At 44.5% G+C, this 25,172-nt stretch overlaps 1 protein-coding gene across 2 annotated transcripts in view; it reads right to left on the bottom strand.

The window, feature by feature from the left end:
- The window catches only part of NTN1 (netrin 1), a 142,249-nt gene that overhangs the window by 51,755 nt on the left and 65,322 nt on the right, over positions 1-25,172 (bottom strand). For both annotated transcript variants that reach the window (XM_075014739.1, XM_075014740.1), the window contains exons 3-4: positions 21,718-21,906; positions 2,142-2,291 (exon numbers count right to left, since the gene is read on the bottom strand). In XM_075014739.1, the coding sequence (XP_074870840.1) occupies positions 2,142-2,291; positions 21,718-21,906 (339 nt within the window). The remainder of the gene's footprint in view (positions 1-2,141; positions 2,292-21,717; positions 21,907-25,172) is intronic.

Genomic DNA, 25,172 nt, shown 5'->3' with positions numbered 1-25,172 from the left:
TGAAAGTGTGCTGAGTTTTGAACGGGGAGAATATAGGCAATGGTAAATCAGAGAGTTCAATCAGAAAGTTAAAGACAGAACGAGGGAGCTGTTTTAGTCACACTGTATCTGCTCACTCCCTCTCTGTGACATGACAAGGATGCTTAACTCATTGCTCTGCACTGAAAGTGTGTATTTTCTAAGGATGAAATTGTGCTATGGCTTGATGACATCAGAGATCACTGTGAGCAGAACTCGTGTAAATTTTAGTACTTCTGGCTGCATCTATTTCACATTTGTACATTTCGTTATATATCAGCCCTGCAAAACTTTATTTGTCCTCCTGCCCTGAGGCAATTCATTTTTACTGATGGGCAAATATTTCCTCCCCAGGGCCACCACTGCAAAGACTATTCACTAGCTTGTAAATTGTCAAGACAATTCTCAGGACAATCCCTCAGCTCTGAAATTATTCAAAATGTTGGGGTTCCTTAAAACAATATTTTACAAAATTAAAAGAAGAATTGAAGCCCAGTACAGAATGAAAAGAATCTCTTCTAACTGACCAGGGAAAGGTGTAAAAGCTTTCAGACTCTATTGCCTTTTCTGTCCAAGGCAGAGCAGAGTGCTTGCATGTTCTGCAAAGTGCCAGTAATAAAGCCAAGCCAGCCAGCTGGCCACTAAACAGCAGCTTAGCAAACTGAGTCTGTGATTCGGCACGAGCACGCTCGTCATTGTGCACATGTTGATATTCTGTGCCTGTCCTTATTCAGTGCAACACAGCCCAGGGGAGGTGATGGAAGCAACAACTTACCCTCTGATTTACCATGGCTGTTGGGGACTCTCGTGATAAACCTTTGCACATGCCCACTGCAAAGCACACTGGGTGTCAAGACTGGCGTCTTGGGAAACAAGCCTCTGCTTTTGGCTCCTGCTGTCCCATTGCAACATGGGAAAGGATGTATCTCAAATGACCAAAGCCCACGATGGAAATGCATATTTCAGTCCACAATAAAAGGTGGAGCAGGGGTTCTCTCTCCATACTTAGCAACAGCCACCAGCTCAGGCAGGCCGTGGGAATGGACAATGCTAGTAGACCCCTGGTCTCTTGTAAAGACTTGATTCTTTCAACCTTCATCTCACCACCAGGAAGTTAGCACATGCCAGGAAAGCTGCTTTCTACTGCTCCTCCTGTTTTCCAAGACTACCACAGTTTTACTGTTTTGCTTTGTATGGTTAGAATTGTGCCATTTGGTTTCTTTTATGCAAGGAGAGAAAAAGGGGCTAAAACAACAATATACACATCAGGGACACACACAGAGTTATCCAACAACAGCCAAGACAACAGGCAGCACAGCGAATGGTCCAGTTGAAGAGACTGGCCTTTGGCATTTGACTCAGCCATCAAACACACCACAGCTGGCTCTGCAGCCATGATTTGTAAAGTGGTATTAAGAGGAGGGGGGAGTTTTTTACAGGGAAGCGTTGAGATAGGCAACTTTGGAGGCTGCAGCCTGGTGCTTGTGGCGGTTGCTGTTGGTAAAGCTCATTTTAAATTGGAAGATGAATAAAAGTTTTAAAAGGCAACTAAAAAAGTCAAATGTTCCACATTTCTGGCTGGATCATGTGAGCGTACAGTCCCCTGTAAGGGGCTGGGTGTGCGTGCTTGCAGAGTGCTCAGCTGCTTTCAATATGCTTGTAGGATGACAGCAAACATTAATAATGAACCCAGGCAATCAGCTGGTTTCAGTTGAAGGGCCTTGACAAATACATGGCAAGGAAAGAAAAGCAGCAATTTGCCATAGGAACCAGAATTGTGATGGCATCTCATAGGAAACACTCTCAGGACACATTGTGCATTACAGAAGTGGTTGCAAAGCAAAAATCAAGCCCTTTTTAAAACAACCCAGCTGTTTGATTAAGTGGCTTTGAGGCTGCACTCACATGGCCTAGCCAGGGTGGCAAATGAGATGCATGTAATCTGTGCATGTATTTCTGGCCCATGTGCACACACTCCATACAGGCAGTCCAACTAGGGTTTCAAATAAGCACTGGTAATTGAGCATATAAACTCTAGTGTTAGTAACCATTCGATTCCAGGTTTTCTATTTTTTAATGTTAATTCCACTACGTTACAGTCTCAAAAAGAGTGGTCCACGTACTTATGCAAGGGGCAATGGGAGATCGGCTTTGCTGGTAGCCTTTGGCACATCGATTGCATGTGATGCCAGTCACGCCATCTTTGCAGGGACATTGACCTGTGGTTTGGTTACAGGTTTTGCCAGCTGCACCCACGGGATGGCAATCGCACGCTGTGGGGGGAACACACAACAAGAGGGTCAGAGGTGAGGGAGGGGAAATGTACAACATCACCTAGCAGCAATGTCAAAGAGCAAGTGTCACCTAGGAGGTAAGAGAGGGTTACGCCGGTGCAACAGGACTCGGTAGAAGTAGCAGTGGTTGCAACAAGGTTTCTGCAGCTCTCCGGCCACTCTAGCACCACTGTATTTCGGGAGCCGGCAATCCCGTCAACCTGAAAGGAACATGGCAATTTACAGAGGTGGGATTTAAATAGCTACCCGGCAAGTCAGAAACCGTGACCAAGGGACGAACAAGCCCATTGCTAAGGACGTGGTTCTGTCACAACACCTATTGAAGACAAAGCGCATGCCTCGTTACGTCAAACCAATGAATGGTGTTTCGCAGAGGCTTTGTCCGCTTCTAGATCTGAGCAGAGGAGGTAGCCCTGGATCTTTGGAGTACCACTGTGTTAATTTCCTACAATGTCACTCACTGCGCAGCTGTTTGTAAAAGGTATCAGGCATTGTTACTGTCACAGGGTAAGCTGGTTGTTAGCATCCCTGGTTTTCAGCATGGAAAGAAAGTAACAGTGAGGGGCCTCAGTCTATAGAGCCTCATGTGGCTTGTGTTGTATTTATTAGTGAGCTGGATCAGAAAGGAGATGGCAACATTTGCAGATGACCCAAATTTATTTTGGTTAGTGAAGACTAGTGATGGTTGTGAAGAACCTTGAAGGGGACTTGAACCAGGCTAGGGGAATGGGCAGAATAATGGCATCTGAAACTGAATACAATAGCAAACTCGTTATTGGAAAGAACACAATGACCTACTCATCCATATTGAAGGGTTCTAAATTAAGCATAGCCACGTCGATAAAAAGATCTAGGAGTCACTGAGGACTGTTCAGTGGAAAATACCTGGCTGATGTGCAGTGGAGGTCAGAAAAGCAAACAAACTATTAGGTAGTACGACAAAATTGACAGTGAATACCAGTGACTAATAATAGCATCACTATCAGATAAATGACTGGAAATAACTATCTGATAACTGAATGGGATGTCCTACCTGGAACACTGTGTTCACCTCAAAAAGCAGAAATAGAGAAGGCCAGCCAAGTCAATCAAAGGCACAGAAAGGTTTCCACACGAGAAGAGATTGGAAAGATTAAGACTGTTTAGTGAGACGATGAATAAAACGCTATTGAGGAATGCCAAATAATCTACAGAATATGGAAAGTCAGGTAAAATCCAAGAATAAAGGGGCATTCTATGAACTCAAAAGGCAACATATTTTAAATGATAACAAAATGCTTTTTTCATTTTGCACTGCACGTAATTAACATGTGAAACTCACTGCTACAAGCCATTATGGCAAAGGTTCCACAGAAGGATTAGATTAAGAACATCTGCAGTTGCACTAACTAGGATTAAAATATATATTTGGGATATACAACCCTCCTGTTTCAGGCCACACGCCAACTACTAACGGCCTGGAGATTGGAAGAAATTTCTCCCCTAGGCATGGGTTATTGCAAAATTGCCTGGTTTAGGGACCTTCCTCTGATCCAATATTGGCCACCACCCTGGACATGATGCTTTACTTCTCCGGTCTGGCTAAGTAGAGGGACTGTTTTGTTTTTATCCATCGGCTGAGATTAGAATGGAATTTTCTAGCTTTTAAGTAAAAAAGGACAAAGCAAAACTCTGGGCTGGGAATGAGAGCATAGGAAAGAAAGAGAGCTATTACTCTGAAAACATCTTCAGAATTTATTACGATCTGTCTGGCTTCTGGCAGGTCACCAAGCAGCCATTACAAAAATGCAAATATTTTTCTATCCCTGAATTTTTGTCCCAGGTATTCTCACTCTCTAATCTCCACATGCATGTGTGCTGAAAGATATCATGGGGGCATTTTTTCCTGGACTATCTCTCATCACATGAGATTTTTGAGATGGTATCCTGTTCACTCAGGGGTGGGAGACTGAAAGGACCTTCCTTTTTATGAGAATTAGCATCTTCCTTTCTTTAAAGTGTGCTGTTTCTGTGCAATGTGCTGAGAACAATACAGTGCTCATTGCCTTGGACAAAACAGGACTTGATTTCCTGGTATGTGTTTGCATTTCTTCATGTCCCACCATATCTGCAGTCAGAAGTCCTGTGGCACTTTAAAGATTTCTTGGAGCATAAGCTTTTGTGGGCAAAGACCCACTTCATCAGATGCATGTCTGTCAGTCTATAATCTGTTAGTCTATAAGGTGCCATAGGACTTCTCACTGTTTTTGACTAACACTGTTACTGCTCTGATACATATCTGCAGTAACAACATCACAGCTTTCAGGCCTTCCAGATGTGAATCCTAGCTCTTGAATGACATGCACTGTGCTTTGTGGTGAGCAGTAAATACTGAATGAGGCTCAGCGAAGTCTCTATTTCTTTACAGTGGTTAGTGGGTAAGGCCCCAATTCAAGAAAATTTTTCCTTCTTGAAACCACTTAAGCACAAACTTTTTTACATATGTGTTTAAGTCCCAGTGAAGTTGATTTTCCTGAACATTTCTTTTGAGGGAAATTTTGGCTTTTTGTTCTGATTCAGAATAAAAAAACAAATTTTGAAATGTCAAACAATCCCATGGGAAAGAAATTCTGGATTCCCATTAGCTTTAGCTGGACTGACAGAAAAACTATTCAGCTATCGGGCTCAATCCATCTGCTATATCGTTTTAAGTGACTCACATACACACAAAGCCTGATACTGCTAAATTCATCTGGCTTAGGACTGAAGGTGCATGAAACCAGGAACTCAGTTTCTTATCAGGTAAAAGCAAATAGGTCCTTTCCACTCCAAAGCATACCTGGGACTAGAACTCAGGGCATCATTGTTAATGGCCTTCTACCAAATTATTTTTCACCTCACAACTCAGTCCTTGTACTGGGCATTTTTTCTGTGACATGAACCAAGTAGGTTCCACAAAGCCTCCATGGAGAAAAAAGTTTCATTAATAAGAACGACCGCACGGGGTGAGGCCAAAGGTCCGTCTAGCCCAGTATCCTGTCTTCTGACAGTGGCCAAAGGCAGATGCCCCAGACAGCGTGAACAGAACAGGTAATCATCAGTATTCATCTCTGTCATCCATTTCCAGCTTCTGACAAACAGGGTAGGGACACCATTCCTACCCATCCTGCCTAATAAGTTTTGGTGGACCTAACCTCAGTGAATGTATCTAGTTCTTTTTTGAACCCTGATAAAGGCCTTGCCTGTACAGCCTCCTCTGGCGAGGAGTTCCACAGGTTGACTGTGTGTTGTGTGAAGAAAAATTTCCTTTTGCTTGTTTTAAACCTGCCACCTATTAATTTCATTTGGTGACCCCTAGTTCTTGTGTTATGAGAACAAGTAAATAATTTTTCCCTATCTACTTTCTCAACATCAGTCATGATTTCATAGACCTCCATCATATCCCCTCAGTCCTCTCTTTCCTAAAATGAAAAGTCCCAATCTTCTTGAGCTCTCATCATATGACACCTGTTTCAGCCAATCATTTTTGTTGCCCTTTTCTGAACCTTTTCCACTGTACAGTGAACTCTTTCATATCCAGCTTTCTATCACCTGGAGCTCTCCAATAACTGGCATTTTAACCAGTAAATTTTAGTAATGTTTTCCATAAGTACAGTATAGTGAAAGTAAATACAAATAGCTACAGCGAGTAGGCTGTGTCTACACTACATTCCTCTTTCGAAAGAGAAATGCAAATGATGGAAATCAAAAATGCAAATGAAGCACTGCTTTATCAATCTTGTGCTTCATTTGCATAATCTCTTCTGATCGCATTTTTGGAAGAGTTTTTTTGAGAAAAAACAAGCGTGGACTGGGTTCTTTAAAAAAAAAAACAAATCCCCTTATTTTGAAAGAACCCATCCTCCTGTTTTGTTTCAGGAAGACAGGTTCTTTTGAAAACAAGGGTTTTTTTTTCCCCAAAAGAACCCCCCTCTACACTGCTTTTTTTTTTCGAAAAAATTTCTTCCGAAAACGTCATTAGATACAGGAAACGATTTGAAGGATAGATTACAAACAGTTAATAGTTCTGCAATTTCACATTTTTGTTCTTTCAGAACTCTTGGGTGAATGCCACCTGCTCCACACGACTTGTTACTGTTAAGTTTATCAATTTGTTCCAAAACCTCCTCTAATGACACTTGAGTCTGGGACACTTCATCAGATTTGTCACCTATAAAGAATGGCTCAGGCTTAGGAATCTCCCAAACTTCCTCAGCTGTGAAGACCAAAGCAAAGAATTTATTTAGTTACTCTGCAATGACCTTGTCATCTTTGAGTGCTCCTATAGCATCTTGATTGTATAATGATCCCACTGATTGTTTAGCAGGCTCCCTGCTTCTAATGTACTTAAAAATATGTTCTGCTGTTACTTTTTGAATTTTTGGCTAGCTGTTCTGCAAACTCCTTGTTGGTTTTCCTTATTACATTTTTATGCTTAATTTGAGAGAGTTTATGCTCTTTTCCTCACCCAGATTTAACTTTCACTTTTTAAACAATGCCTATTTATCTCTCACCATTTCTTTTACTTGGGTGCTAAGCCACAGTGTCACTTTTTTTTAGTTCTCTTACCTTGTCTTTTAATTTGGGATATATGTTTAAGTTGGGCCTCTATTATGGTGTCTTTGAAAAGTTTCTATGCAGCTTGTAGGGATCTTACTTTTGGCACTGTACATTTTAATTTCTGTTTAACTAACCTCCTCATTTTTGTGTAGTTCCCCTTTTGAAATTAAATCCCACTGTGGTAGGCTGCTGCGGTGCTTTTCCCACCACAGGGATGTTAAATTTCGTTACATTATGGTCACTGTTTCCATGTGGTCCAGTTATATTTACCTCTTGCACCAGATCCTGTGCTCCACTTAGGACTAAATCAAGAATTGTTTCTCCTCTTGTGGCTTCCAGAACCAGCTGATTCCAGAAGCAATGATTAAAGGTGTCAAGAAACTTTTTGTCTGCATCCTGTCCTGCGATGACATGTACCAAGTGGTTACGGGGATGGTTGCAATCCCCGCCCTTCCCCGCTATTACTGCGTTTTTTATTCTTATAGGCTTTCTAATTTCCCTTAGCATTTCATGGTCACTAGCATTATCATGATTGGTAATCAATCCTGCTGGTATATTCTAATTATTGGAGCAGGGAATTACTATCCATATAGATTCTATGGAACATTTTGTTCATTTAAGATTTTTCCTTCATGTGACTAAGCACAAATAGGTCTCTGACCGACTCTAATAAATCCAGTCTGAAGTCACTCATGATGTGGGCTTTGGAGATGCAAACAATGGGACAATTATTAAGGAGTTTTCAAACAAAGCCTATATCCAGCTGATTGGAAACATATTAAAATCTCCACACCCAACAATCTGGCAGCAGTGATCTCCATATTACTGACATTGTCAGTAATCAATAGCTGAAAAAAATTCTCATTTTGTGCTGGTCTGTACGGTCTGGTCCATGCTTAAAAAACAGATCAACCTAACTGCATCATTCAGGCCTGTGAAAAATTTTGCACCTTTTGCATCATAGGTAGGTTGACCAACCCCTTGATGGAGACATGGCTAAGTCAACAGAAGCCTTCCATCAATCCAGCTGCCACTTTTCCAAGAAGTAGATTACCTACACAGATGGAAAAACACCTTGCGTTGACGTAGGAAGCATCTACACTATGATAGTCAGCGATGATTTACATGGTGCCTGGTCCTCCTATGAGTGCAGGGGACTGGACCTGATGACCTCTTGAGGTCTCTTCCAGTTCTAGTAGTCTATGAGTCTATGATGCAGCAGAACAGCTGCAGTGACTTATCCGTACTTCTGTAGCGTAGACATGACCTAAGTGTTTGTGCTCCGTTGCTGCTATTGTGCAGCTGTTATGCACACAGCATTTCACTTGCTTTGACTTATCAATCATTCTGTTTGCGTATCCCAAAAATGGACCTGCTAATCAGCACACAGGATGAGAAAACTCAGGTAATAACACAGGGCAGGTTGTGGACAGTGAGGAGCTTGTACTGTGTTCGAAAGAAAGGGAAGCAGACCTGCAGAAATGTTCTGGGTGCCCCCGCTGCTGAAGTTATTTCTAGAGCCTGTTGGGAATTTTCCGTCAAAAAGTTTTTTCACTGGAAAATGCCAATTTGCTGAAACCAAAACTGTTTGCAGACAAGGGTTGGTTTTGATCGTTCTTTTGAACTCTCAAACATTTGGCAATAGAGTTTGAAGCGTGTCAAAACAGTTTGTTTTTTCATGTGCACAATGAAAAATTCTAGATCTGCACTTTGAAATGGAAAACAATAAAACAATTACAATAAAAAGATAATTTTTTTTAAAATGACCAAAAGCAGAGCAATGAAATGCTTTGATTGACCTCACTCTCTTTTTGTATTTGGGGGCAGAATTTCAATTTTTTATTCTAATTTGGGATAGGAAAATTTTTGATATCTGAAAATTTCATGAGACAGGGAACAATTTCTCGTCTAATTCTACCTTTTCCCCCATTTCTTTCCCCTTTTCCTAGATAGGAATACAGTGCAAGGCTTTCGAAAATGACTGGTGAGTTGGGGTGCTCAACCTGACACCTGCAGCAGAACTGATATACAGAGGCAAGTGAAAATTAGGTCACCGTCAGGGCATTTCAGGTCCCCCCACTGCCAACGTCTCGTGATTTGAGGAATAGTCATTTGTGAACGTCTTGGCCAGAACCCACTTTTAACATTTTGTTTTGTAATATGGTCTTGCTGAAAGAATGAAACAGAAAGGCCACAAATTTTCAGAGCTGCTTGATTTCTGCAGTGCCGGGAAACCCAAAGGCCTGTGACAATCTTTTAGCTCTTCATGAGCCAACCATGCCTAAAACATCAGCTCACTTTTACTGAGGTGCCTAAAGACAGACTTGGGAGGCCAATTTAAAATCGATATAGATAAATATTTTCATTTTTTTTAAAAGAGGTTCCCTTCATTGCCATCATTATAGGGGAGGTTTTCAAAGGTGGTTAGGGGAATGAGGAGAATAAGGCCTGGTAAAGCCAATGAGACTTGTGTTCCTAAAGCCCTTTGAGCACATTAAAAACCTCTTCATGGGGTGAAATGCTGGTCCTATAGAAGTTAATAGCAAACCTCTTGCTGACCTCCAGGGGGCCCAGGATTTCCTCCAACGTTTCCTGTATGGTCCTCCTCCTTTTTGGAGGCGCTTCGGATACAGAATATATTAGTTTTACGTCAGCCCTGTAATTCTCCAGTTCCATGTTTCTCAGTCCTGGCTGCCCATCCTTGGTCCTTCATTCACTAAAGCACTGGTCAGACCTAGCTGGAAAGCAAAGGGCAGTTCTGTGCAGCATAAAGCAGCTTCCCCGGAGCTCTTCTCCAACATGGCTGTGCTTGCGTGACTGTTGCTTTGGGTCCTGCTGCTTTTACTTTGTTCAATGAAACAAGCTCATTCTTGAAAGCCAAATGCCGATGCTGTTACAGAGGGAGCATCTGTGGAAGAGCAGCCGCTTTGCACTCCAGCAGGCAGGACACAAACACATGTGCCTTGCTGCTATGCTGAGATCGGATCAAAAGGCAGGGGATCTGGGAATACTTCTGATGTAACTGGGAGCACTCCGACTTAGGAGATGTCCGTAGGGAAGCTGACCGGACATGCAGAGCAACATTCTAGGAACTGCACTAGAGGTCAGACGCAGTTCCACTGCGATGCTGTCTTGTTTATGTCCAGATGTCTTCCCAGACTTTTTGAAGGGATATCAAAGGCCCCATCTTGTTTCTGGTCCTCTTCCTCCGCTCAGCTCAATCTGTTTTAAATTTGACTTGAGGGACGTAAGCCAGCCTCAGAAATTTCTGAATGTCCAAGTCAGGTTGTCCCAGAAGAGAGGGAAGAACTGCTGGAGAACGCTGAGGCTACAGCTACACTACCAAGGAAGATTGACCCGCTCAGGATATCAGGATGGAGGCTGGGTGGGAGCAATATGGAAAATCGCTGGTTCCCTGGAGCTTTAAGCCACCTGCAGCTTAAATGAATTCCTGGCATGGATGTGACTCCACTGTGATGCTGTCACCCAGCATAGATGTTTCCTTTTGTTTTGCTCAATTACTGAGCCAAGAGGCAAGGATGCGGTGCATGAGGCTGTGCAGCAGCAGGGAGTCAGCGCAAGAGGCAGATGCTTTCAGTCTGCAGAGTGTGTGGCAAGGAACATCACCCAGCCCGCACTCCTCCCAGGGGAGGTGACTTTCAGGAGGCTCTAATCTCTGCCGTTCTGCTCACCCTCCAGGCATGGCATCCTCTGAACACACTGCCTCCTGCTCAGCAAAGCATGGAAGTACATGCTTAACTTTAAGCAGATGCGTAAGAGCCATTGACACCAAGTATGTGCTTGAGTGCTGTCCTGAAAGTCAGATGTTCTGAAATGAGGCCAGGGAGAGAAGGAAGTCAGCAGGAGTGAGTCAGTTCTAAGTTCAGTGACTCTGCACGGTGGTTGAGAACAAGCACTGACACTGGGAGGAAATAGTGTGGGAGGCGTCAGACACCAACTGGCACTGAGCCCATGGTGGCTGACTGACACAGGGATATCTGCAGGGTGGAGGGCTGGAGTGGTCAGGGAAGAAAGAGAAATACTGGAAGGTTTCAATAAACAAGGATGAGATGTGCGAAATGGCAGCATGCGAGCTATGGCTCCCAGAGTTCGGGAAGAGCAGATCTTAAACACACACATTCCAACACCAGCCTGGCCTGGAACAGAGATGGTGGGATGCTGTTGGCTGAGGAGAGAAAAGGGCTTCCAGTATTTGCTTTTGTTCCTTGCTAATGAGACAGCTGGGCTATATTTCATTAGAACCAGGACACTTCATCAAGAGGAGAACAAGATTCAGGGCTTCTCTGGGGTCCCATCTGGCTTGAAAGTATTAGAAAATATGTAAGTAACTGCAGAGAGCAATAGAAATCCTTCACTGCAACCCCGATTCAGGAAATCATCACTATCCAGCACAGCGCGTAAGCAACTGCTTAATTTTAGGCAGGTGCTTAAATCCATAAAACTAAATACACATAAGTTATGTGCATTAAGTGCTGTGATGAACAGGTATGAGGTTAAGTGGTTTGCTGTTATCTTCTCAGTCAGTTAAAAATAATTGTTAATGAACAATCACAATTAGTATTTGCTTTACAAAAGGGCTATGAAAATGGTCACCCCCGTTCTACAGACATGAAGCGAAGGTGAAGTGACTTACCCAAGGTCAAATTGTTAACCAGTGGCACAAAAAGAGTACCACTCTATGCTATAGAAATGGTCACATTTTATAATAGAGCCTGCAGCAGTGTTTTGGGCAACGACCGTAGAAAACTTACAGGAGTTGTATCATTGTACAAGGCAACCTTTAAAGTGGTGGCCTGGAACTTGTGTAAGTAAGCTGCTTTGCAAAATTTGTTTTTCTTTTGACAATGTTTATAAATAAAACTATGACCTAGCGTTTAACGTTTATAATCCTATCAAAAGCTAACTGAGCTATTTGGCCACATGGAACTGGAATACCCAGACTAGAAACAATAGTGATAAGTGTGGCATAAACATTTAACTAGATTAGATAAAGTAAGTGCAGGCCCTGGCGAATCACAGGGAAGAGGTAGCTAGGCTTAGTGGAAGTGAGTTTCAATGGGTAACAGCAGCATTTATTTAGAAACATTTTAAACTTTTAATCTATTTGGGTCTTCACAGGTGACTGAAATTATGGGGACAACTAATAATTACAAGATAGCAAATAATGGGATTCAAAAAGGTAAAGTTACAACCCAAAGTGTCAATGCTGAATATCAAAATCTCCAAAGTAAACATCCTTCAATCAAATTCTAGTAAGTTCTTAAGCAGCACTTTTCTTACTTTGTCAATCTGCAAATTTCAGTTATGACTGGTGGAAATAGCATTTGTTGGTTTGTATATTTATGTTAAAAGCCCAATATTTACCGACAATCTAATCCTTCCAAGCCTAGGTGTTGAACACGGGAGTAAGCCCAGGCCTGTGCTCTGCAGATCAATGCTAGGGAAGTTTTGGGTCAACTCAGTGTAGTAACAGGAGTTCTTGAGGGCCTCATAAGAAGTAGTTCTCAAGCCAAGTGCCAGATCCAAGTTCAAGGAATGGACTCATCTCTAGCCTTGATCTCAGACGCAGATCCATCTTCAAGGAGGAGCGGAAGAAAGACAGGGAAATGAGAGACGGTGACTTTTTTGGGCCCAGTTCTGATTGAGACACTCAAGGCTGACTCCCACCAACAGGAATGAGTGCTCCAGGCACGCACCTAAGGGCAGAATCTGTTCTGATAAAGAGGGGCCTCAGAAGCAGAGCTGTCCAGGAAGCTGACAAGGCTATAAAGCTCTCCAGGGTGTCTGTTTCAATAGAATTACATTAGAACCACTAGTCTGGCAAATACCAGGATAGAATTTAATCAAAAGAGCTAGTGGAATCTACTCCGCTTACAGCAGTTTATGAGGGAATGGGTTTACATAGGCTGGAAATGTGGAATATCACTTGAAACATCCCTTACAGGTGCCCTCGTGTGTGGCACGTGAGGAGGAAGTCAATTAAAATAATCAGGGATCTTTAGTTCAGAGGAAAGACCCATTTTGACTCCACGGTTTAGGGCTTGATCCTGCTCCTAGCGAAGTCAGGGAGAGAGCAGGACACACGTTTAAAATGATATTTGTATAGGCTTCTGCCCGCCTGTTTTTACACAGAGTCAGGCACACTGGGATAAGTCCAGGTCCTGTTCAGCCGCTAGGATATAGGAGACGCAGATTCATTGAGGTCTGAGCACAGCTCACTGAAGTCAGCAGAAAGACTCCTATTGGTTTCAGTGGGTCCTGGATCTGCCCCCCAGCCAAGAGATGCCAGCTTCACTCCTGCAATCTGACCTCTGAACCTGAAAGAGATTGAGGCCCCTTTATGACTCACTCGCTTCTCTCATTTTGACTGACCACCCACCATCAGAAGTAATAGGGCTGCTCCTTTGGCTTCCAGGCGCTGCCCTGCAGAGTCTGGCATAATCCCAACCCTGCCACTTCATGCAATGTCCCTGCTCAGTCTGGCTCCAGTTCCCTTGCATGTGGTTTGCAGCCAGCCAATCTGCAGTGTCTGGCTGAGCAGGCTGCCAGGCTAGTAAAAAAGTTTTCCGTGTGCCTTCGTGCCATGTGTTGGCTGTTGCCCGGCTCTGGGAAGCAGCCTCTGCATCCATTGAAATCTTTCTTTGCAAGAAGATAAAAGGAAGGAAGCAAATGTACAGTAAATCAACATAAGCATAAGAGAATAACTCTTTAACAGGACACTGCCAGGTTAAAATTCAGCTTTATAATCCCCAAACACACATTTCCTTACCTGAATTGCCAAGACCTCAGAGGTCACTAAAACGGAAATATTTTTTTAAAAAAACAAGTGTATTTTTCATTAAGCTCTTTGTTCACTCTTCCCTCCCACTTAGCAAAAGCTTTGCTTCATCTGGACAAGAGAACTTTGTGGGTTATTTTTATCTTCTGTTTATAGCTCACTTCTCAGTTTGATCCTCATACGCTTGCCCAATATTGGGAACCAAAATACAACAAGGGATCTATTTATGTTTTCTAAAATGTTTTCACTGATTTTTTTAACCCCCGCAAGCAACTTCTTCTCCAAACCCTGTGATAACACTCGTTTTGTAAAAACCCTTTTTGAGGACTCTACGGCCAATATGAAAGTGTCCCCGTAAAGAGTACAATTTTGTTCATCCAAGATTCTTTTACCTTGCATATGGATCCAATATAAACCGAGACATGCAATCCTGTTATAGTATGGAGTGAAAAATGAAACACACATATGAGGAGAAGCGTTTAGGTAAATGTGTCTGTTAGACTGAATGAATGAAGTTGAATTATTATATACAAACATCTCCAACAGAGTTTTTATCAAACACTTGTTATAAGTTCACACCAGGCAACGTATGCTCGCAAGAATGATTAAGTATGCTGCATGCTTGCTTGACGATTCTCTATCAATTTTATTTTCACAAGACACTGGCATGTCGTTAAATGCATTCATTTAGATGTGTTAAATGTAAAACATGAATGGAGCATTGAAATGGTTGAAAGAATCAAGTCTTACAGAGAAACGTTATCTGCTTTATGAAATGAAACGTAAGTCATTTGTAAGGTTGATGGCAGATGCAATACAGAAGTTAATTTCTGAATTCTAAATGCATTCAGTCCACATGAGATTCTGAAGAAGCCAAGTCCATCAACAGATGGGTTTGGTGAAATGATAAATTAATATTGTTACCAATGGCGAAATGGTTGAAATTGTTAGATGATAGCTTTTTTCAGAATTATTTTACATTTTTTACAATTATTTTTAAATAGTTCCAAAGTTCATAAAGAACAACAGTGGAAAACAAAAAGCCTCTGTCTTATAAAGAGCTCAAGAAAATGATGGTTCAAAAGGAACTCCCCTTTCTGCAGGAAACTTCATTTCATCCGCATTTGTACAGGACAAGAGATTAGACCAACAATAAACCACTTCAAGGATTGTGAAATTGTGCTGAATAGCTAGAAAGGCAGAGGCTTCTCAACTGCTAGCATATTTATTCCACACCTTTTTATCTGTTAGCTCTAGTAGCCAGGGGTTTTGTTATAAAATATAGAGGATGGGGAGAAGTATTTAAATTTGCTCCTCCCTAATTTCAAGAGTGGGAGCAACTCATGACCACTCCACATGGAGATAAATTCACTGCAGAGTGAATTTAGTAGGATTAATGAGGATTGCAAAGGGCTTTACAAAGGTGAGTGAGCATTGTCCCAATGGGGAAATGGAGGCTCCCAGGGGCCACATCAGTGTCCCAAAAACCCTGAGTCAGTGGCTGAGCTACAGCTAGAAGTCCAATCTCCTTATTAACCTTATTTCTATGTCTGAGTCAGAAAACCGCACTGCCTCCCACAGGGGGAATTTCGTTTTTGTGCTAAGAGACGGCACTTTATGCTGCTACTTTTCACAGGGATGAGTCGTATCTTTCATGCCCATGGACGATGTTGGCTTGACAGTCATGAAGAATAGGTACAGCAGCTGCAGTGGAAACCTGCTCCCTACGGGTGTGTCTACACAGTGAAGTTATTTCGGGATAACAGCTGCTATGTCAAAAAACCTTTTTTTTAATCTATTTGCCCCAGATCCTTACCTGGCCCCCTAAGGCTTGGGCTCACAACCCTGGGTTTAGCAGGCCAGTGCTCCAACCATGGCGTGATCCCTCCCCTTCACGAGCATCTACACAACACAGCTGCTATTTCAAAATAAGTTGAAAATTGCGGATGGCTTATTTCAAATTTGGTAACCTCATGCTAGAAGGAATTGCACCTCTTCCGAAACACATATTTCAGAACAGGAGTTATTCTGAAACAGGCCATTCAGAACAGTTTATTCTGAAATAATGCTGCTGTGTAGACTCAATATTGCGTGTGGACACGCTAGCTTGGCATAAGCTTTCTTATTCTGGGGCTTCCCTGGATAGTGGACATGTTACTCCAGAACAGCTGCTTTTGGAATAACACCTCCGGAATAAGCCGTTCTGGAATAACTCCGTAATGTAGACGGACCCTAAACGAGTTTGGAGAGGAAGACGCCCGGGGGGGCATAAAAAGATAAGGCCGTCCTGTCTTATGCCCAGCCAAATCTTCGTTGTGAGAAGGAATAATAAAAACTGCCCACCCGTTCCCCTAGAGCACTGATATCAGGCCATCAGCAGCAGTCAGCACAGCCCAGCACAGGGACTCTGTCCATTGCTGAATGACCTAATGGTGTCAGCCAAACGGGGCTGTGGTAGGCAGGGAATGGGCTGCTCTTGCAAGGTCAGCTGCTTGGACGGAAACGTTTGATGCAGCATCAGCACAGGGTCATTACATCAATGCTGCTCCCACTCCCTATCCTCCAAGCTCTGGAACCCCTTTAATTTGGCCCCCAATCAATAGGCTATCACCAATGTTGATGGCAAAATGGCCCTTGACCTTGCAAGCAGCATTGGGTTTAGACCCTTAACAGTGTGGCAGCTGGATTTGGTGCACTGCAGAAAACCCCAGAGATCAAAGGGTGCATTCTGCTTCCAGCACATGCAGCCAGGAGACCTGCTCCCCACTGGTAAAGCCAATCCAAAATAATTCCTTCCCTCTTGCTAAAGCCATAGTGTTTTGGACTGAGCACTGGGTATAGCAGTCTCCCTGGAACATCAGCTAAGATATTTGGAACTAATGTTCCATTGGGAGTTTGGTACTTTGGAAAATGTTATTTGGTTTCTTCCAGAGGCAATAAAAATGGTTTATTTTCCTCCTGAAAACAAAAGAACAAGTTTAAAAGGCAACAATCCCAGCTTCCAGAGACAAACTTGCATTCGTTTGAGAGCTGGGAACTGTCAGAAAATGACAAGCCTGTGTTGAAAAGACAAGGAAATTACAAATTGCAATGGCGCTAGCATTAGCGGATACCCAGGGAATGGTGCCAAGAGCAACCAGGAGCAGAATCTTCATTGTGAGCAAATCACTGGGCACCTCAGGGGCAAGGCCATGTCCCCAGCTAGGACTGGACAATCACCAAATTCACAGGGATTTGCTGCTGCCTATGGTGGGATGTTGAATGACTGTCAGGCTTTCCACTGTGAGCAGGGAGGTGCCACCCCAAACTCCCTTCCCACACCCAGCTGCTCCAGGACACTGGGGTTAAAAAAATTCTGTCAGTTTCAGGTCAATCAGACAAATGATCAAGCAGCTGAAAATGACCAGGTCAAACTGGTGGGCCAATATCTGAGTCCTACCAGAAGCAGGTATTTAGGGTATGTAGGACAGTGAGGGGTGAAGAGGGTGTGACAGATGCCTGGCTCTTGGTTGTGCTAACTCTCACGAGAACTAATACATTCACTACACCTAACACATTGTTGTCACAAAGCAGGACAATTAACATCCCAACCTCCCCACCCCCTCACCTCCTTCCTTCTATCCTATTTGATTTGTCAGTTTTTATTGCAATTTTTTTTTCTCTTTTTGGTCCTCTGTACTTGTAAATGTCAGTCTGTTTTGGAAATGAGATTGATCTGAAGAAGTGAGTCTGTTCCACAAAAGCTCGCCACCGAATAAATCATTTTGTTAGTCTTAAAATTGCTACATTTCTGCTGTTTTGTTTTGATGGAGTACAGACTAACACAGCTACCTCTGTTACTAGTCAACATTGTTGTCATGATATGTACCGAAAACTTCATGTAATACATTACTGGAAAAGTAATAACTCCCTAATCATTAGTATTTCTGTGTGATGTGTGCACAGACTGTGTACGAATAATTATGAATATGGGCTAGAATTATGCCCTTAAACTGTATTTGACAAGCAGTGCATAAGCACAGTCTGCTGTAGACAAAGAGATGTGTGTTTGTGAGTCTAATCAGTCTGCTAAAGAGGCAGAGACAGTGGAGGTAACATATGGGGGAGATAACCTCTTGTGGGGGGGTGGGCTCTGAACCTCAAATGATATATCATTGCATCAATTGATTTTATACAATATTACAGTATCGTAATGTATATCAAATAAGGTCTTTTATAAAAGCTAATAACCCACTGGTGATTAATGTCACTGAGAAATGTAAGACAGATAAGGAATTTTGCATAGTCACCGATATTATGCTTTACAGCATGTGTCCAAGCACAGGGACAAATAGGTTCTCCCTCAGATGGAACGAAAGGCAGCTATTTACCTGTCTCCTCTGTAAATTAAGCACTGTGGAGTCAAACTAAGGGAAGCCCTATTTCCATAGGAATCAGTAGGGGGATGGGAGGGCCACAGGAAGGGAAGAACAGAGTGAGGTTATCTGTTCTCTTGAAGCAGGGTCAATGAACCCAGAGGTAGATGGGCAAACAGAGCCACTGTGACATCTTGCATCCAGATGGACAAGGGAAACCAGTACCTCATACTTTAGTGGAAGGACCTGACTGAGACAAAGTCAGCCCTGGCTGGAAAGAAATCTTCCTTGAACCAAGACTGTAGCACGTTAAGTTAGGTCTAGCCACTGAAAACGTAAGCGCAGCAGCTGGATGGTCAGGGGTGGACAGCGGTGTGAATGGGGCGGCTGCTGGACCCAGTGTCTGCACATAGCAAGCAGCTGCCTAGGGCATCAGGAAGTTTGGGGCAATTTGGTGCCTTCAAGTGCACCAATAGAGGGGGCAAAGGGGGCAACAGCCCCACAACCTGGTGATTCCAAAAGGGCCTGGAGCTCCCATCTGGTTCTGCTGTTACCATGGCAGTGGTGGTGGGCAGGGGCCAGGCCCATTAAATTGCCATCCACGCCCTGTGCCACATGCTCCAGGTAGCGCTGAGAGCTGCCTGGAGTGACTACCCCAACCCTGCCCTTTCTGCCAGAGGTCCTGCCCAGCAAGTTTGTCAGCCCCACTGCATGCTCAGGTACCTCTGCATGAGCTGCATGCACCATTGCAGCTGTGCAAAGGGGCTAGAGAGCAGAAGGAGGTGTAACTTTATCACCTCTCAGGCTCCTTTAAGCTTTCGGAGTGCAGCACAGAGTCCAGGGGTGGAGGAGAATCAGGCGTGGGGTTCGTGACCTCGTGAGACGAATGAGAAATGGTTCACACAAAGTCCTGCCGAGTGAAAGCAGGCAGCTTCCTGGGGATCTCTCACTCTTCCCCCTTGGTTTGATTGTGGAAGAGGTGTTCAGAATTTTCCTTCATTTGTTTCAGCTGAATGCCTCCTTACTTGGTCTGTCAGCTTGACCACAAGCCTTCTCCAAGCTGTGCTTTCAGGGCATGTCAGGGGTGAGTTACTCCCCTCGGGACCATTTACCAGCTTGCAAATATTCAAGTGTTTGTGGGCAAGTTGTTCTCGCATCCAACAACGATTTTTTTCCTGCTCTCTCTGCTCTGCCTCCTGTAACTGTGTCCTAAGTGTGACTGCAGGATGGGTTCTTCCAGTGTTCGCATTCATTCAGCTCTGGGGCTCTGGTCCAGCCCTCCCTTTCTCTTCACTGCTAAAAACTCAGCTTGTGAAAAGGGTTCCAGCAGGTCAGGCTATTGCAAAATTTCACATCAAAATGTTTTTAGTGGAAAATTGGAGTTTCCATTAAATGAAATGTACAGAAAGGGCCTGTTTTCCTTAAAAATCTGAAGCCTGGAAAAAATGAAAACCCCCAAACTTTTCATCCAAACTCTCACCATTTTTGGCCAAAATTTTTCAGTTTTCCACCACTGTTTTTAATTTTTTCCATCAAAAGACAAAATTTTCCGGTGGAAAAGAAATCCATTTCCAACCAGTGTTACTAACTAGCTACTAGAAGTCCTGTGGCACCTTATAGACTAACGCATATTTTGGAGCATAAGTTTCCATGGGCAAAGACACAAGAAAGCTTACGCTCCAAGATACCTCTTAGTCTATAAGGTGCCACAGGACTACTTGTTTTTGAAGACACAGACTAACTCGGCTGCATCCCTGATAACTAGCTATTGTGCATGGGGTCAGTCTGTTCTCTGAACAGGGCATCTCAGCCATACAATTCATCTTCCTCCCACCGGCCTGGCTGAGAGTTGAAACCAGGCCCAATTTTCATGGTTTGATCCTTACCCGTTAAGCACTCAGTTTAGAATGGGCAGAGCAGGACTTGGCGTGCTGGCTGGGAAGTGCTAATGCCACCACCACCACCAGCAGGCGAGGACAAGGCGCACAGCTTAGACGCAGTCAGCTGGCTAAACACTTCATCTGCAGGGTTAGAATCCCACCTACACTCATGTATCCCCACACACTCCCCTTGTCCACTCAGTCCCTGCCTCTTTTGACCATGAACTCTTAAGGGAGCATGTCCCTCAGCCTAACTGTTGCTCTCTGTAATATGTCACCCTAGCCCATCACCTCCGCTCACACGAACAAAAGAAGACAGCTGCCTTTGCGCCCTGCAGAAGGTGCCAGTCTCGATATCTCCAAACAACAAATGGTTTGAAGAATTAAAGAGTATTTGAGCCGGCCCAGTAGAAATGACACCATGTCCGTGGAAGTCCTGAGCACTAGGGGCTAACCCACTAGATCCTCCTCAGCTCTCCAGGAACCCCTGGAGTTCTGGCTTGAGCCCAAACCACTATTATAGTTTCAACTCCAATGAAAGGGAAAATAAAAGCATCGCACCAGAAAAATTAAGCAATTATTGCCTGGTCCACTGAGCGGCAATAGATCCCCCTGCCTCTCTTTCTATTATTATGTTGTCCAGAGGACCGAGGCTGTTTGTACCTGGATTAAATGTTCTCTTTTCCTTTCTCTCCCTAAGGCTTGTGATCTATGTTGTGTATACAGCAGATATACGTATTTGTAAGAGATATGACCTTTGTCCTCTCTGGTGCTAAGCCTGTTGAATGGAGCCCACTGTTTGCTGGTATGCACACCTGTGAGAAGGTGGGTGGGGGTGGTGTGGACCAGAGCTTTGGTTTTTAATGTGAGAGATCCCTTTGCTGGTCAGAATAATCATAGCAATCTGTGAACACCTTTGTCATTCTTCTCCTTTGGCTGAGATTTCTTTTTCATTTCATTGTTTGTTTTTGCTTGTCTGGTCACACGTGTTATGAATAGCTGCTCAAACCCACTGAATATTTGAGTGTGTTCATGTGTCTCTAAGGCTATGACAGGTGCAATAAAAGACCCTTTTTCCCCAAAGAGTGAGATCTGAGGGGTCACATTTGTCAGAAACACCTTCTAATTCTGCACAAGTCAAATTGTTACCCATTATCAGAGGAGCAACTGTATTAGTCTGTAGCTGCAAAAACAATGAGAAATCCTGTGGCACCATGTAGACTAACTGACTTTTTGGAGCATAAGCGTTCATGGGCAAAGACCCGCTTCATCAGATGCATTGGAGTGGAGGCTTCAGGGCAGGTCTAATGATACAGGCTCGTGAAAAGGGAGAGTAGTAATCAAGAGGAAGGCCAGAACTGACTAGATCAGTTCAGTCAGGGAGGATGCGGCCCTCTTCCCGCAGCTGATGTGGAGGAGTGTTTCTGTTGTGGTTGTGCACCATCTAAATGGCCAGCACAACCTGGCGTTTGGTTAAGGTCTCTAAAAATAAGTCCCAAAACATCTTATTGAAACACACGCTACAAAATCTTTCATCTGACAAGCAAAGATCAAAGCTACCTTCTGACTCCCTTTCTGAGCCTGGCCAGGTGTGGTGAGTTTGCCTGGAGAAACGAGGTGAGGAAGGGGCAAAAGAAAAGATGTTTCTGTGGTTTGGCCCTTGAGCAGGTGGTTTGGAAATAGGCTCACAACAGAAACCGCTGTGGAGATGAACAGGAAGGGAAGGGGTGGGCAGTCGTGGGAACAGTCCATTCAGTATCCCGGCCACCCTTAGGCACTCCTTCAATGCATACCTTTGCATGCTTTCCTGTGGGTGATTGGCTTGGTCATGTCCCGGTAGTAACCCTCTTTGCAGTAGTGGCAATGGCGGCCCGCTGTGTTGTGCCGACAGTTCAGGCAGACCCCTCCACTCTTGCGGCCGGAAAGCTTGTAGAGCTCCATGTTGAAACGGCACCTCCGGGCATGAAGGTTGCAGTTACAAGCTGGAGACAGGAGACAAAGAACCAGAAAAGTTGCCACTGGTGATACACAAGTCTCACGAACCTGTCCCAAGCAGCGTCAAAACTCCTGCATTCCCACTAGCAGACTCAACCCCTGATCACGGGGAAACTGCTGGCCATTGCTATGGAGGAAGCAGGACATTGATAAGTTGGATTTGCTCCTATGAACTAGGATCAGTTTGAACGCTCCCACTAATACGCAGAATGACCTGACTTTTCATTCCGACACTGGTGAGAACAAGTCAGGGTGTTGCTCCGGATTTACACCTCTGCAATGGTGCACCACGAGATTGTAAGCTCCTTGGGGCTGGGAGTGATATTAACCACGTCTGTACAGCAGCTAGAACAAATGGCGTGACTAGACTTCGAGGCAACGTGCATGTAACTCATCATAGTCATGATTTTGCACTTGTGCCTGAGACTGAAAGTGCCAAAATACCGTGGGAAGTCCTGTCTCCCCACTCCAATTCTCCTTTTGCACCACGCTCATGCCTTCACAGTGTTAGCAGGAGCTCAGCTTGCTTATGCCCAGAGGAAGGCTTTGAAAGAGTTCTATCAACGCCTCCTCTCTATTACTTTTAGGAAGGTCTGGATTGTGTAGCCTCCCCATTTGTGGTGTGTCTGGATCACACCCTTACAAGGCAACCTCCTCCTCCTCCCCTCCAGCCCTTCTCAGCCTGCTGAAGGAATTAGGCCAACCTGACAGTGTTAGCTAAATACCTCTCTGTTGACAGCTAGGCAGTGATTCAGTCTGCCCCATGCCAGATTTCTCTGCCATATGCAACCTAATGTTAACTGGGTGGCTGTTTTTAACAAGGGCCAGTACAAAAGAAAACTAAGAAGGGAACATCAAAAGCTCAGCCCCTCCCCTGCCATTTCCCAGAGCTGTCAAGAGGCAGTTACAAGAACTGCGGGCTTTGCAGAGCATTTTATAGCTTGTTTTCTTTCCCCTTTGCTTTTATTTGCCCTACACCAGTGAACAATGCAGCAAAGCAATGCAAGCCCACATCTGGGCCTCTCTCTTCTGCAAAGCCAAGGTGTCAGAGCTCTCCGCTTGTCACCTTCCTTTAGAACAGAGACATCTTAATCCCTCCCTCCTTCCTGTTTACCGCATGCTGCTTGCCCAAGACAAAGACTGGTGGTATTAGCCTAATTATCAAATTTCAACCTAAAAATTACAATGTGGCTCCTTTTTTTTAAGCTATCACTGTTCTGTTCCTAGTGGGGAGCAAAACTGGGGAGGGACAGATCTGTGGCTTGAGCACTGGCCTGCTAAACCCAGGGTTGTGAGCTCAGTCCTTGAGGAGGCCATTTAGGGATCTGGGGCAAATAGATTTAGAAAAAAAAAAAATCAGTCAGGGATGGTGACAGGTCCTGCTGTGAGGGCAGGGGACTGGACCTGATGACCTCTCAAGGTCCCTTACAGCTCTATGAGATAGGTATATCTCTCATATGTGTATATGATGCTCTATCTGCCTGAGACAGAAAAGGCTTTCTCTGTGCTTTGTTTCCTTCTCTCTGATGCTGTGAGACCTGCTGGGGCTTGAGCTAGCCCTCTCCCGCCCAAAGCAGCAGCTCTGCCCTCTACAATACAGTACAGCGCTGTCTTACCAGCAGGAGCCTTGCTGAGATTGTCTTTCAGGGTATTCCCAGACTCTGAAATCAATCAACAGGAGCCAGCTCTGAAACTTCAACACAAACTCTCAGACCATCTCCTTAACTGTGCCCGCTGGTCTGGGGATCCCACCTGCTGGAAGGGGAGTTATATCTGCTTTGCTAAGAACCCACTGACCTCTGTGAGTGCGTGCAATTTCTGCCAGTGGGGTTTTGACTGCACAACAGCTACAGTCACAAGAGCAACTCATGAGGCTGTTGCTAGCTAGGATAAGAATAGCACCCATGTATTCAGCACAGATGGGACTTCTTGCAACTTTTTTCTTTCTGCAGCTGAATCTGCAGTAAGAGGACTTGACGGGGAGTTGCACTTTTTGTGATGGGGGGAGCACTGAAGAGCGTAGTTTCCAATGTCTCTAAGCTCCAGATCACTCCCCTATGCTCTGCTCTTGCCAGCCTTTGGGCCCCGCGTGTCCCCTTCTCCAAATGCTGGGGCAGGTCAATCTCTGCTCTCACTGCAGAGAAAAAGCTTTCTAGCCCTTTTCTGAACAAAGGCACTTGGAAGCACAAAGCAACAGCAAAGGCTGAAAGAAGCAAGCGGCTCAGGCTCCCATCAGCAGCAGACAACTAAGGGGCTTACAGATCCACATGTCCATACATGCCGCAGCCCAGAGAACATCTGTAGACTTTGGCAATGGGTGGCACAACAGTATTTTGCCATCTTCTATCTAACAGCTCTCTCTCACGTGCACAGTTCCACAAGCCCTGGTCGCTCCCTTCTGCCTGGCCTCAGCCTCACTGCAGAGGAAAGCACAGTGGTGCCAGCCAGCCTACTCTTCCCAGGAGATTCCCCCTACACGCAGGGGCTGCTCAGACCATAGTTAACTCCAAAACATGCCAAACTGGACCTCTCTCTCCACTCACACCCCACAAGCTTTATTTCTGCTTCTCATACCCTCGGGCTCCTTTATCCCCTCCCCTTCTGCCTTTTGGCAAAGGGTCTGCATTCCCCAGCATTCTGTTTCTTGTGCCCAAGACACCTCTCCCCGCATAGCAAACAGCAGCATCCTTCGGGGGTTATTTTTGCACCAGGGTACAAATCTCCAATGTCCAGCTCAGACATACACAATGGGAACAAAGAACCTTCCTCCCTACCCTCTCTGTTCTGATCCTGGAGAAGAGGTGGAATCCTTGCTATGGAATGATCAGTGTGGAATTTAGGGTAGTGCCAGTGTGGTGGGCCTCCAGCTCCCTACTCAGTGCTCTCTGGCACTCTCCAGCAGACACACACACACATGCAGGGACATGCACACGCACACACGCTTGTGCCCACTCATTCCGTCCCCTTCCGATGCACCTGTTTGCAGAACCCAAGGCCTGTGAATCAAGCCGGCCATTGGGAGTGCAGCTAATAGAGGCTCTAATTTCATGAGAAGACCGGATTTATTAGAAACTATTGTCTTCCACCCTATTCCCGAATGCCCAGACACTGAATACTCTGGCTCTGTGTTCAGCTGGCCTCCAGCCAGTACTAACAGGCAATTACAGTGCTTAGCCTGCTGTGCTTTATGTTGCTGGTGGGGAGAGGTTTGATCTGACCGAAAACTAGCCAGGCCATTTTTCTCTTACAATAG

This window comes from Carettochelys insculpta, chromosome 20, assembly GCF_033958435.1.
Source record: "Carettochelys insculpta isolate YL-2023 chromosome 20, ASM3395843v1, whole genome shotgun sequence".
NCBI classification, from domain to species: Eukaryota; Metazoa; Chordata; order Testudines; family Carettochelyidae; genus Carettochelys; species Carettochelys insculpta.
This window is presented reverse-complemented; position numbering and strand designations above follow the sequence as displayed.